The sequence below is a fragment of the Vitis vinifera genome, chromosome 3 (assembly GCF_030704535.1).
Source record: "Vitis vinifera cultivar Pinot Noir 40024 chromosome 3, ASM3070453v1".
Classification (NCBI taxonomy): Eukaryota; Viridiplantae; Streptophyta; class Magnoliopsida; order Vitales; family Vitaceae; genus Vitis; species Vitis vinifera.
In genome coordinates this window covers 10,204,121-10,218,825 of record NC_081807.1, presented here as the reverse complement: position 1 = coordinate 10,218,825, position 14,705 = coordinate 10,204,121, and the positions used below count along the sequence as shown (strand labels likewise).

Below are 14,705 nucleotides of genomic sequence, written 5' to 3'. Positions count from 1 at the left end.
CATTTTCAAACACTTACTATTTTAATATATATATTTAACTTAAAGCTCTCTGCTTATAGTATGAAACTATAAAAGTTAAGTTTTTGAAATCGGATATCTCAAAAATTCAGGTAATAATAATCAAAATTTTAAAACATCACTTCATGTCAAGGTAATACCCCCCTTCTGACCAGACAGAGTCTCCCTAACACGCCAATTTTTCAGCAAAAAAGGGTCACAGGTCAAAGGTGAAAACTAAAGACTCTGGTTTTAAAATCTGATTTTACACCCAAAATTTTCTAAAATGAAAGTTTTAAATTCAATTAAAGTGTGAATGCATTTATTACTAACATTAAAATAATATAAACATTTCCAAATACTTATTATTTTAATATAAACATTTCAAACACTCATTATTTTAATATAAACATTTTCAAACACTTATTATTTTAATATATATTTAACTTAAAGCTCTCTCCTTATAATATGAAACTATTAAAGTTAAGTTTTTGAAATCGAATATCTCAAAAATTCAGGTAATAATAATCAAAATTTAAATGAAAATTATTTGAATTATTTTTCAATTTTCTTTACTAGTTAATACATGCGATATACATGGATCCTTTTTATATATAATGTTCCCGTCAACATAAAAAAAAAATAAAAAAAAATCAGGTTATTTAGAAGAATTTGTGTGTAAATCAAAATCCAAGAAAATCAGGAAAATTTGATAGAAGATTTGAAAACCAAACAATGTCAACTAGTCAAACTAGTTGTTCGAATAGCCAAACTGAAATGATATAGTAAAAACCTTTGGAAGTAAGGTTGTAAATATGATAGAGGCAAAACCTCTAAATATAGATTATTTATTAAGATGAGAGTGGGAATTACCTCAAATAAATAAACCAGTAATAAAATATCCAACATCTAATAGTTTATATGAAAACCAAGATGGAAGTGCAAGTATAACCTTTGGAAATTATAAAACTGTAAATGTAGAGGTAGAGTTAGATAGTGAGATAGAAACTGTAAATGTTATACAAGAAGAAATTTTACTAAATATTGAAACAGTAGAAAACCTATATAAAAACTCGAAGTTAGTCAATATAATGTTAGAGGAATTTAGTAACCCAACGTTATTAGAAGAACGAGTTATATATTTAGCTTATGTAAATATGTCTGTTGTAAGTAAAGAAATTTTTGATCTAGTACCCTAGTTCATAGAACAGGGAATTTTAAAAAATGTTTTTATGAACCATGTATTTCAAATCCCTAAAAATTTCCCAGAAAAATTGAAAGATATTTTAACCTATCTTTTCAAAATTGAAAAACAGATAGACATTTCTTTTGAAACCATTCCACCTTTATTTCAAACAGATGGATCAGTAGTACCAGCCTATCATGTATAATTATTTTAAATTTTATTAATTTATTTAATAAAAATAATTATTTATTTATTTTTATTTGATTTTATAAGTTTTTTTTGTAAAATATTAATATCCATATACACATAAAGTTGTCATAACATTATAAAAAGCACTAATACTTTAAATTTTAAAAAGTTTGTTTCATCATTTTGTAGCTTTTTTTTTAATCTACATATATATATGCCACTTGTAAAACATTTTATATCTAAAAATCTATTACATTGTATAAAACAAATTTTAATATTATGTAATAAATATAAATTTACTATTAGTTTATTTATTATCAAATATATGAATTTATTATTAATTTATTAATACTATAATAAACCCTTTTATTTTATTTTAAAAAAATATTAAAAAATTATAATTTATTATTAAAGAGACATGAATATGAATTTATTACTAAATGTACGAAATAATAAGTATTAATATTAAAAATTAATGAATATGAATTTATTATTAAAGATACAAGATAATAAGTATTAAATATTATGTAACCAAATGAGAAAATGCAAAAAATTATTTATTATCAAAGATACATTAACATAATAAGATTATAAGTATTAATATTATGTAAACAAATAACAATAAAAAATTCAAAATAAAACTTATATTTTTTTAATATCCCTAGAAAAATTATTTAAAGATATATGAATATGAATTTATTATTTATTTATTAATACAAAGAAATATTCTTAGAAAAATTATTCAAAGATGCATGAATATAAATTATTATTTATTTATTTAGTATAAAAATAAATATAAGTTTATTATTTATTTATTAATAGAAGAGTTATTTATTTAAAAATATATTTTAAATATAAATTTATTTATTATCAAAAAATTACAAAGGAGTGTCATCAAATACTTACAAAGATTTTACAAAAAAAAAAATAATTCTCCATATATAAAACATGCACGTGAGGTTATAAAATATATATTTTTTGATATTTTACAAAATATAACAATAAAATTAAACAAAAGAGTTTACTTTAAATGAGTAACTCTCTTTCTTAATAAATGGTAAATATGGTTTCAATTCAAAAGTAAAATCGCATTTGGAAAATGCAATTTCATTTTAAAAATGAAATTTCATATAGCAAATCTAGTTTCAACCTAAAAAAAAATTAAAATGAGGTGACTCCTTCATGGCAATAAAATGACTACTTTGAACATTAGTTTGTCAAAGTGTCCATAATTAGGGTTTTTTTTTTTTCATAAAAGGGTTGTTTTAGCTCAAAACTCCATAATTTACTTACCTTTTTTAAAATTATTTTTAGTATTTATTTTAACATTAATTTTTTGTTAATGATAGGAATTTTATAAAACAAAAGAACACGATAAGTACACTAACAAGCAAATAGGCTTTATTTGTCAACGATTTGGCTTGGTGGTCATAGAGATAATATGATCCCTCTTTTTGTCAATGAACCTTTTCTTATAAGTCTAATTTCTTAGTATATTTTAATAAATTGTTTGAATTATTTTTAAAATTTGGGATATTGTAAAAAAAAAAAATGGGCAAGAAAGGAAGCTAAGGAGAATGAGAGGGAAGAAATGGTTAAAGGAAAAACGATTGAAGGAAAACAACTCAAAAAAATGGTTTGGATTTTTTTTTTTTTTGTTACCTTTCTCGTTGAGTGTTTTAATGGATTTTGCTTTTGAATGTTTTAACATATTTTGTGTTGATGTTTTATGTCATATTTGATATGTTGGTTTAGTTTGCTTGTTTTCTTTTGTATTTTTTCATGTTAGTACTATTCATGAAATATTATTTTATATGGTATTTTTTTAAATGAGGTCAATTTCCCCCCTTTATTTCGTAGATCTTGCATAAAACTTGTTATTTTCTTATAATATTGGTTTCCCATTTGAATTGCATTGAAGTTATATCTATAGGTGTTTCATGGAATGGTTAATGCTGAAGTATTGGAACCAAATGTGTTCATACATATGGAACACTTATTGATGGTTGTGCTAGAGCCAGATAGGATGATTGATCAATATAACATTAAGGGCACTCTAGGGGTTTACACCATTGTTGTTAATAGTTGCAGGCTTGCAGCTAGACTGGTGATTGGGAGTTTGACATACAGTGTGTACATTGACATGACGAGGGAGTGTGTAGCTCCTGTTGAGATATTTCTTTGACAAATTTGATGTGACATGTAAAGTTGAAGTGTTTTTTTTTTTCATTTTTGTTGTTTATTAATTTGTTCTCAACAATGTTTCATTTGATGTTTTTTTAAGAGTAGTCAAATCATGGTAACTTTAGTGATTTTAGTTGATTTAGTCGGTTTAGCTTATCGAGTGTTCATGAAAGAATGGAAAAAATTATGCCCTATTGTGCTCTCTGCTTTAAATGGTTATAATTTTTACCAATTGCATATCATTTGTTTTTTCAATGAGATGAAATAATTTATTTCGAGTTGATCTAAGTTTATAGATTTGAAAGCTCTAAATTGAGTAAAAAATTCTGGAAATTCATTCGAACGAGTAATGGATCATTTCTCATTCTGATTCTTATTGAAGAATAAGTGGTTTTTTTATTATATTTTATATAAACATGATGATAGACTAATATTATTGATCAATTAGTTTGAAATAAGGGTGGAATGGTTTTAAAAGAAATATCGACCTATTTTTTTAGTTTTAAAAAGAGAAGTTAAAACATCTTTTAATTTTTTTGCAAAATTTTTAGGGATTTGAGATGCATGGTCATGAAAATATTTTTTAAAATTCTCTGATCCATAAACCAAGGTACAAAACAAAAAATTTCTTTATTTACAATAGATATATTTACATAAGCTAAATTTATAACAAAGAAGAAATTAGGGTTGTGGTATAGTATATACCTTGTTTTTATTCCAACATTTTTTGTTTTAAAATATTTGTATAGAAGTTCTTGATTTTTAAATATTTTGTTATATTAGGTTTGCGGAGAGAAAGTTTCATCTAGAGAGTATTTATCAATCCCAATTAGATTTTTAACAAGTTTTTCATATTGTTTAGAAAGAAAAATCGATTTCCTAGTTAAGTTAAGCATTTCAAATTGACTGAACCAGTTTGACTAATTGACATTATACTAGTTTTCAAATCTTTTATCAGTCTTTTTTTATTTTTTTGAATTTTGAGGTTTTGAAATTTTTGGGTTTGTAAGGTAATAAGTTGATTTTGAAGATTTTATAGATGTTGAGTTAAAGCTAACACGGTTTTTTCCTAAGCATATTCTAAGTAAAAATTCAAAAATATCAGTTAATCAATATATCTTCCTGCATTTATATTATATTAAATATATCAAGGATATATTTTTAATATATCCCGGTATTTTAAACCTTGCTTTTGAACCGAAAAACAATGGTTGCATGGCATTATCTAAAAAACAGAAACAATAATGTGATGATTTTGGATAATTTATTTCCAAATTTTCAAATTTTATTTTGTAAAGTAATAAATAATATTTCTATATCAGAAGCTGAAAACCCACTTTCTGGAAAAAGTAATTTTGTTTGTGGAAACTATCTTCCAGAAAATATGTGGAGGAACTTGCTCCACCAGAGGAGGAGCCACGTCACAAATTAAGGCTCAAAATAACAAAACAACACAAGAAACGGTACCGTTTTGACTTGTACACGACGTCGTTTTAAACTCGTAAGATCCAAAACCGATGAAGCCCCTGGCTCCATCTAGAACCTTCGGAGTTCGGATGCACCTCCGTAACTAGAAAACTCTCCACATTTTCGTTCCCTCTCCAAAAACCCTAAACCCTAGAAAACAAAGAAGCAACCTCTATCGGTCTATTCTTCCTCTCTCTCTTTGTTCGATTTCTATTCAAATTAGATGGCTGCCTCCGTTTTGCTCCGATCTCTACGTCGCCGTGAACTCGCTTCCCCTTCTCTCTCTGCTTACAGAGCCGTACGTCTCGTTTCTGATCCATATTAGATGATTAAGGTTTTTTTTGTTATTATTCCTTTTCTTTTTTCTGTGCTTTTTTTTTTCTTCTCATTTTATTAGGGGTTTTTGGATACTTGTCATCTAATCCTTTCTGGGTTTTGTTTGGTTCCCTGGAAAATTGAGTAAAATAAGTAGAAAACGAACTCTCAAGAGTGATATGAGGCTTCTTCAGTTTCTCTTTTTATTGTCCTGTTTCTGAGTCTCCTAACGGAGCTCTAGGGTTCTGGTCTTATGAAGTCAGATGATATGGCTGTCTAATATTTATTTTGGTGTGTTCTTGTTGTATCATTTTGAATTGTAAAATTTGAACTTTCACGTTTTTTCGTGAATATTTGCTTGTAATTGGCACCGTGTTCTGATTCATTTCTAACTCAGTATTGATATCTCTACTCTGAATAATTACTTGGCAGTTGATTTGCATGTTGTGCATGAATTTAATATGAGCAGTGCTCAATCTCACTAACAAAATAAGCTTTAGCAATCATCACCTCTGTTTCCAGGCCTGCTACTGTATCTACTCTTGCTACACAAATTCCTGCCATTTAGCTTTTTTCATTCAATTTTTTTTTGCTTTGGTGCTCTCATGGTTTGAATTTTCCTTCTACTTTAGCTTCTGATCATATGCTAAGTTACCGCCTTTTTTTTTGGGCTTTTTGGTTCTATTTGGCTTTTGGGTTGATGCTGATATCCATGTGCACTTCATACTATTTGGGTCATTTTTTTTGCTTTAAAATTTGATGTTGTGGGTCAGGAGATTTCATGTACTTGTGGCACTGTAGTTTTCTCTTTTATGTTGAGTTCTTTCACATTCTAGTTTTTGATTGCTTTTCCAAATATATTAGAGATTCTTTTGCAAGTTGCTTATAAAAGTGTGGGTCAAATGAGTTGTGTCTTTTAGTTTTCTAAATTTCGCTTTCTGGACTCAATTGAAAGATGTCATTCATTTTAGATATATGCCTGGTTGTTGGGCAGGCTTTGATGCATGATAAATTTCTTTAAGTCTGGGGAGTTTATCAATTGATTCTTTAATGTCAGGAATCAAATTGGAGAACCTGGTTCCATGGGAGCTTAAAGTAAAAGTAAAAGTGTTTTGGTCAAATATTTAGAACATACCACTTATAAAAGGAGTTCTAGTATCCGAAAATTGAAATATACCTTGTTATCAAAGGTTTTTGCCCATATCCCTTTTTTCCTTTTAGGGGTAGAGATGTTCTATTGATCTTGGATGAAATTTTATGCTTACTTTTATGTGCCTGGGGGATGTGTTAACTTGGTTTTAAAGGATAACTTCTTGTAGAGGAGGTTTAAAAATAATTTTTTTTGAAGTTCTGTCACATGTTACCATAGGTATGAACTGTCTAAGGATGAATTTGTCCGAGGAAAAAGTAAAATAACTGTAATAATAAGAATACAATAAATAAGAATGTAAAAAAATATATGTAATATATGTCTTTCAATATAGGGGCTTGGGTTTTTTGTAGTGCCTTCATCAAAGCTCTGCCTGATCTGGTGTGAGGAAGCAGTGGGCCTTTTTGCACCTAGGCATGCTTTTAATAGCACATTTGGTTGTTTATTGTCTTTTAGTTCGTGTTGAACTTCTTGTGGGCATTGACTCAATTGTTGTTTCTCTTTTTTTCTTTTCTTTTTTTTTTTTGTGTGTGAATTTAAGTAGTTTATGGTGACTAATGAAATTTGATTCACATTTTGTGCATATTACTCTCTGGATTGAGTTCACTGTTATGCTGGTGTATAACTTGTCCCTGTTTCTTTTAATTGCTATTTTACCAATAAATGAGGTTTGTCTTGGTAGCAGAGCCTTAATTTGGCCATATTAAGACCAATTTCATGGATTTATAATTTAAACTTGCCTTTTTTAATATTTTGACCAAGCAGTTGACTGGAAATACAAAGTCATCATGGAATACATCTCCAACAGGTTGGGCAAGTTTGGCTAGGGCGTTCAGGTATAATAATTTATTTTCTCATCAATGCATTTCTTTAGCATCCTTTTCTTGTTTCCAACTCTGGGTCCTCTTATATACAGCTCAAAGCCTGCTGGTAATGATGTCATTGGAATTGACTTGGGTACCACCAACTCGTGTGTTGCAGTTATGGAGGGAAAGGTGACACTCTGTTGGTCTTGTGAACAATCAAAATTTAATTAATAGAGAACTCTATCACGTTATAATTGAGCTCTGACAGACATTTTCTGCAGAATCCCAAAGTTATTGAGAATTCTGAAGGATCTCGGACTACACCATCAGTGGTTGCCTTCAATCAGAAGGGAGAGCTACTTGTAGGTACTCCAGCAAAACGTCAGGCTGTGACAAACCCGACAAATACTGTTTTTGGGACCAAGCGTCTTATCGGCAGACGCTTTGATGATCCCCAGACACAAAAAGAAATGAAGATGGTTCCATATAAGATAGTTAGGGCTCCCAATGGAGATGCATGGGTTGAAGCTAATGGACAGCAATATTCTCCAAGCCAAATTGGGGCCTTTATTCTTACAAAGATGAAAGAAACTGCAGAGTCTTATCTTGGGAAGTCAGTCTCAAAAGCAGTGATCACTGTGCCAGCTTATTTCAATGATGCTCAGAGACAAGCAACAAAGGATGCCGGACGTATTTCTGGACTTGATGTGCAGAGAATCATTAATGAGCCCACTGCTGCAGCACTCTCCTATGGTTTAAACAATAAGGAGGGTCTTATAGCAGTTTTTGATCTTGGGGGTGGAACATTTGATGTTTCTATTCTGGAGATCTCTAATGGTGTTTTTGAGGTATGCATTTTGTCTATGATATAAAACAGTTTTGTTCTTTTTGTTCCTTCAATTATTCTATTTACATGACAATCAATTAATAATTGTTTAGGTGAAAGCAACAAATGGTGATACGTTCTTGGGAGGAGAGGATTTTGACAATACTCTTTTGGAGTTTTTGGTGAGTGAGTTCAAGAGAACTGAGGGAATTGATCTTTCAAAGGATAGGCTTGCCCTGCAGAGACTCCGGGAAGCAGCTGAGAAAGCCAAGATAGAACTCTCATCAACATCTCAGACTGAAATCAACCTGCCATTTATCACAGCTGATGCATCAGGTGCAAAACATCTGAACATAACTCTCACCAGATCAAAATTTGAGAGTTTGGTGAACCACTTGATTGAGAGGACCAGGGGCCCATGTAAGAGCTGTCTGAAGGACGCAGGAATATCCACCAAGGAGGTGGATGAAGTTCTTCTTGTAGGTGGGATGACTCGGGTTCCTAAAGTACAAGAAGTGGTGTCTGAGATCTTTGGAAAGAGCCCCAGCAAAGGAGTAAATCCTGATGAGGCTGTTGCCATGGGTGCTGCTATTCAGGGAGGCATTCTTCGTGGAGATGTGAAAGAGTTGCTTCTCTTGGATGTCACTCCCCTATCCCTTGGTATAGAGACACTGGGTGGCATCTTCACCAGGCTGATCAACAGGAACACAACAATTCCCACTAAGAAGAGTCAGGTCAGTTTGTGAAACCATATTTGATTGTTCTAAAACATTACTTTAACATGAAGAAGGGCCAATAATTTCTGTAGGGCACTTATTTTATTTCCAATGTCTAATTTTGTAAAATTCAAATATATGTTGAAATTTGTATCATCAAGTCTTAGTCTAAGAGGTTTACCAAGTAATGAAGGGTGCACTAAATGAATTGAAAGGAAAAAACATTATCTAAGTGCAACCTGGGTATATGACCAACCAAACCTAGCTGAAGACTCTGGGCATCTTGGTCAAGAAGTCTGGTTGTCTGGGCTCTGGAGAAGCTTTTGGCCTTTGGTATGGACTCTGGTTGGCCCTCAACCAAAATAATCTAATCTGAATTGGAATTTTATATGCCTAGTTGTTTGGTGTAGATTTTTTATATCGGATTCCATATTCTAATTGTTGCTTTTGTGTAATCTCAGGTGTTCTCAACAGCAGCTGACAATCAAACTCAGGTTGGTATCAAGGTACTGCAAGGTGAGCGAGAGATGGCATCTGATAACAAGCTCCTTGGTGAGTTTGAGCTTATGGGCATCCCACCAGCTCCCAGAGGCATGCCTCAGATCGAAGTCACATTTGATATTGACGCTAATGGAATTGTCACTGTGTCTGCCAAAGACAAGGCCACAGGGAAGGAACAACAAATCACGATCCGCTCATCTGGTGGCCTTTCAGAAGATGAGATTGAGAAGATGGTTAAGGAAGCCGAGTTGCATGCCCAGAAAGATCAGGAGAGAAAAGCTCTGATAGATATCAGAAACAGTGCAGACACCACCATCTACAGTGTAGAAAAAAGCTTGGGTGAATACAGGGACAAGATCCCAAGTGAGGTTGCAACTGAGATCGAGTCAGCAGTTGCTGATTTGAGGAAGGCAATGTCAGGTGATAACATTGAAGAAATCAAGGCAAAGCTTGATGCTGCAAACAAGGCCGTATCAAAGATTGGACAGCACATGGCAGGAGGTTCTGGTGGTGGTTCGACCCCTGGAGGAGGTTCTCAGGGTGGTGATCAGGCTCCCGAGGCAGAATATGAAGAGGTGAAGAAGTAGGGAGGCTCTGAATGTGTAGGTTGAGTTGGGTTGAATCTGATTCAAAAAGTAAATTAAAAAATTTTCATTTGCTTTTCTTACTAGGATAAATGGGGTTCTAGCAGTTTTGTATCTAAAATGGTCAAAAGTGCATTAGGTTTTTAATCTGTCTTATGAGTGATCCTTTGTTAACAAAATTTTTGCATGAGCTATTTCATTGTTGTCTGCCAAAGTTGATATCCCGGGATGTGGGTTGGTTGCATCTTGCATGTCAATGTGCTTTGGGGCTTCCGGTTGAAGTGAGCTTTTGTCACAAGGTTCGGGTAGCCGGGATTACAAGGATGATTGCATCTACTTGGCTATGTTTGGAATGTTGGAGTATAGAATCAAAATAGAATATTAACTTTAATTTTTTTTTATTCATTTATGTGCTTGAATTATTTTTGAGAATAAAACTAGGAATAAAAAATTATTATTGAAATGAAATTCTTTTATACAACTACAATTATTAAATTAATAAAAATAATAATTTGAACCATCCCATAGAAAATGAATGAAAATATTTTAGAGTATAGATGGGAGTATTTTAAGAAATATTTTGTACATGTCAAAGGACAATATAAGGAGGCTGAAAATAATACGAATTTCATATTACAATAATATAATTATTTGATGTTTTGTTTTTAAGAATTGTATTTTATTCTTTTTAACTTAAAAATGGTTCTTAAAAACAAATTTTAGAAAACATAACCATTTTATATTTTCCTTTTATTTATAAAAATTGGTGAAAACAATTTTTATTTGTTTTTAAAAAATTATTTTTTATTTCACTGTCTTAAAAATTGTTTCCTTTTATTTCTAAAAATTGGTGAAAACTTTTACTTGAAAATTGTTCCTCATTTCACTTTGTTTTTAAAAATTTTTTAGAGAACAATGATCAAACAATATTAGAAATTTTTAAAAACAAAAAGTTGTTTTTAAATCACATTGCCAAATGGACTAATAATGATTTTGAAAATTTGATAAATTTAATTATAGATTATCTTAATCATAATTATACAATATTTAATTTTAATCATAATTACACAATATTTTAATGTTAATTAGAAAATATTACATATGGATAGAATAATTGAACGTATTTAAAGTGAATTGATATTTAGAGATGACAATGAGACAGGTTTTTAGGGCATCTATTCCACTCCTAATGAGATGAATTTGAAATTTAAATAAATGAGTTAAGAGAGAATTTGAGATTCTTTTTTTTTTTTTAACTCGAACAAGGTTGGGGTGGGTTCAGTATTGTTTGGTTTTAGCATACTGGCATTTTTTTTTTCCTATTATAACAACTATATTAGTATAGAATATTCTAGATATAGCTTGTTAGAATAAGTGCTGAGTTGTACAACCTTGTTTGGAAATGTAAGGTAGAACACTCTCTTACATATATATATATTTACATCATACTATCATTTTTCAACACAATGAAATGAGAATGTGTTTTTCTCCTTCCATTCTTTCCTTGTAATATGGTATCAAAGCATCTTCCTTATGTTGCTCTTCCATCTTCTTGCTAAAATGGCCCATGGTAACAACATGAACCGATTCCAAGCACTCACACCTCCATCTTCCACTAGTACCATGGCTCAACATGATTCTGCTTCTTCCATGGATAACACTAGCAACCCATTTTTCTTGCATAGTGGTGACCATCTTGGATTGATTCTTGTTTCTCATCTCCTCACCGATCCCAACTATAACACTTGGAGTTGAGTCATGCTCATGGCTCTCAATGCCAAGCATAAACTCGGTTTTGTCGATGGATCGATTTCGCAACCGCCTCTAGATGATCCTTTTGTTGAGGTTTGGCCAAGATGTAACAATATTGTCACTTCTTGGCTTCTTAAATTCGTTTCCAAAGAGATTATTGTAGTCTACTTTACCTTGACAATGCTCAAGCTGTTTGGGCAGATCTACATAATCGGTTTCATCAAAGCAACACCCCACATATTTTTCAGATCAAGCAACAACTGCATGGTTTGTTTCAAGGTTCCCTTGATATCGATACTTTGGGACAAACACAAGAATTTTCAACCCGTTCCCATTTGTCAATGTGGCGGCATGAAAGCATGGATGGATTATCAACAATAAGAATATGTGATGCAATTTATGATGGGCTTAAACGAATCTTATGCCAGGTGTGTGGCAGATTTTGATGCTTGACCCATTACCCCTGGTTGCGAAGGTTTTCAATCTTGTAATTCAAGAAGAATGACAACACACTATTTGATCCGGTCCCCTTGCTTTGTGTGAATCCCTAGCATTTAGCACTCCCTCATCGTCTCCCTCTATTGTAGCTTTCTTTTCTCAAAGTAAGCCCAAGTGTAATCGCTCAATTTGTTCTCATTGTGGGCTCACAGGGCATACTGTGGACCATTGCTACAAGTTACATGGGTACCCACTTGGGTATAAGCCCAAACCCATGGCCCAATTAAGCTCCCTTCAATCTACCAACATTCCATCATTTTTCCCTGAGCCATCAAAGGACACCCATTTTTCTTTTTCAACTATAATTGCTACAACACCCGCACCGCTTTATGGTTCTCTCTCCACAAATCAAGTCTAGTAGCTCATCGCCTACCACAGCTTGCAATTTCATCATCGTTCCATTGACTCACCTAAGCTTCAATCGGGCAATGGGCCCTTCTATTTCTCACATCTATGGTAATTTTTTTTCAACTCTTTCCCTTTCACATCCTTCTTCTGTCCCTTCTGATGCTTGGATCATTGACATAGGCGCCACACACCATGTATGTGTAATCTTTCATATTTCTCTCACTCCACATTCAAAATACCACAATCACTCTTCCTAATGGTCTAATTATCTTATTTTGCACAATGTCTTATTTGTTCCCATGTTTGCCTTTAATCTTCTAAGTATTAGTGCTCTTACTCTCGACTATAATTGTTGCATTAACTTTCTTTCGAATTCGTGTGTGATTCAGGACCTCACTTAGAGCTTGATGATTGGGAAGGGTAGGAGACACAACAATCTTTGCTTTCCAGAATTAGGGATTGTTGTTTGTAATTCAATGTTTTCATGTTTGTAATGTCTAAAAGTGATGTTTGAAATTTTAGACTTGGACATTCATCTCCTATCAAAATTCAATTTCTTCATAATGAATTTCATATCCCTAATTCTTTATTTAACTTGTCTTCACATTGTCAAATTTGTCATATAGCTAAACAAAAACACCTCCCTTTTGTTTCACATAATCATATGTCTGCAAAACCTTTTGATTTGGTGCACAGTGACATTTAGGGTCCTTTTCACATCGCCACACTTGCTGGTCACAAGTATTTCTTTATCATTGTTGATGATTGTACACGTATTACTTGGGTATATATTTTACATGCAAAATAAGATGTTTTTACTATTTTTCTTTTCTTTTCTTTTCTTTTTTTGCTTTGGTTTCTACCCAATATAACATTGTCATTAAGTCTATTCGTTCTAATAATGCTCCAAAATTAACATTTCACGATTTTTTTTCATTCAAAGGGATCATTCCATATCATTCTTATGTTGAGACATCCGAACAAGATTCAATAGTCAAACGTAAGCACCAACACATACTTAATGTGATACAAGCTCTATTTTTTCAATCATATGTTCCTCTTTGTTATTGGGGTGATTGTGTCTTAATAACAATTTATTTGATTAACCACACACCATCACCATTGTTATCCAAAAAAGCCCCATTTGAGTTGTCGAATAATAAAAAACCCACCTATGCTTACCTTCGTAGTTTTGGGTGTTTATGTTATGGCTCCACTCTTCCTAGCCAACATGCCAAATTCACTCCTCGTGCCCGAGCTTCAGTTTTTTTTTGCTACCCTTTTGGCTATAAAAGATACAAATTTCTTGACTTAGGGAATAATAAGGTTTAAATTTCCAAAAATGTTGTGTTCATAAATGAATTTTTCATTTTGCTAAGTCTAACATTGGAACTGATTCTTTTTATTTATTCAGTGATTGTGTCCTTTCTAGACCTGTTCACCTCACAACAAAGTCTACCTCTTTCCGCGCCCAACCAACTCTTGGTCTTTCTAGTGTTGATCCTATTCATGCTCCATCTTCGGTTCAGTCCATTTCTCGTCCACATAGGATTGGCAACAAGGCGGGTTTGGGTCGGGTCACCCCTACCCCATTCCCGTCCTAATTATATAAATCTCTTTCCCATCCCCATCCCAAACCCGGGATGGGGCGGGTTAGTGTCTCCCATTCCCGTTTACAAAAAAGTTGATAATCCCATCCCCATACCAAATGTGTTTTCGAGGCGGGGTCGGGTTCGGGGTCGGGGTCGGGGTCGGGTTTGGGTTTTTCCCAGTTTGAAAAATTTTGTGACATGGGTTCCATGGTTATTTTCTTGTCTTATTCAACATCACAATGATATAGATTGCAACTCTTAAAAGCATCAACAATCAGCATTCTCTTCACATACTACTCAGCATTCAGTCAATGTGGCAAAACATAAATTTATTTTCAATAAGTATACAATCTTTTGTCAAGTGGATATTTCTGATACCATTTCATGAATCTGTTTTTATGTGGCAACAAACACAACCTAAATAGCAAAATGAATGCCAATGAATGCCAATACATCAAGGTATATACATCAACCTAAAAGTAACTAATTCGAAATTAGCAGAAAAGGGAAAAAGAAAAAACGAAAATACTACTTGGCCATGATAATTGATAAATAACTTAACATTGATGAATGCACAAGGAGTAAGTGATGCTT

The 14,705-nt window shown here is 32.2% G+C and overlaps 1 protein-coding gene and 1 long non-coding RNA gene across 3 annotated transcripts; both read left to right on the top strand.

Moving 5' to 3' along the window:
* Positions 1–5,026: 5,026 nt before the first annotated feature.
* On the top strand, positions 5,027–10,135 carry LOC100250929 (heat shock 70 kDa protein, mitochondrial). Of its 2 annotated transcripts, none has more exons than XM_002263421.4 (6): positions 5,027–5,321; positions 7,254–7,324; positions 7,405–7,483; positions 7,576–8,142; positions 8,234–8,854; positions 9,298–10,135. In XM_002263421.4, exons 1-6 carry the CDS (start codon positions 5,247–5,249, stop codon positions 9,922–9,924), a joined length of 2,040 nt encoding a protein of 679 aa, XP_002263457.1. In that variant the 5' UTR covers positions 5,027–5,246; the 3' UTR covers positions 9,925–10,135. The 2 variants fall into 2 exon arrangements, with proteins under 2 accessions (XP_002263457.1, XP_019074610.1); XM_019219065.2 differs by having other exon boundaries at positions 5,081–5,357.
* Positions 10,136–11,911: 1,776 nt separating this feature from the next.
* LOC104878860 (uncharacterized) lies at positions 11,912–13,113 on the top strand. The gene is made up of 2 exons (XR_785486.3): positions 11,912–12,627; positions 12,909–13,113. It is a non-coding gene; the product is annotated as an uncharacterized LOC104878860 (long non-coding RNA).
* The last annotated feature ends 1,592 nt before the right edge of the window (positions 13,114–14,705 follow it).

Coding starts and splice junctions, on each gene's coding strand:
- LOC100250929 (XM_002263421.4), top strand. CDS start 5,247: ATGGCTGCCTCCGTTTTGCTCCGATCTCTACGTCGCCGTGAACTCGCT. Junction 5,322..7,253: donor CTCTCTCTGCTTACAGAGCC/GTACGTCTCGTT, acceptor TTGACCAAGCAG/TTGACTGGAAATACAAAGTC. Junction 8,855..9,297: donor TTCCCACTAAGAAGAGTCAG/GTCAGTTTGTGA, acceptor GTGTAATCTCAG/GTGTTCTCAACAGCAGCTGA.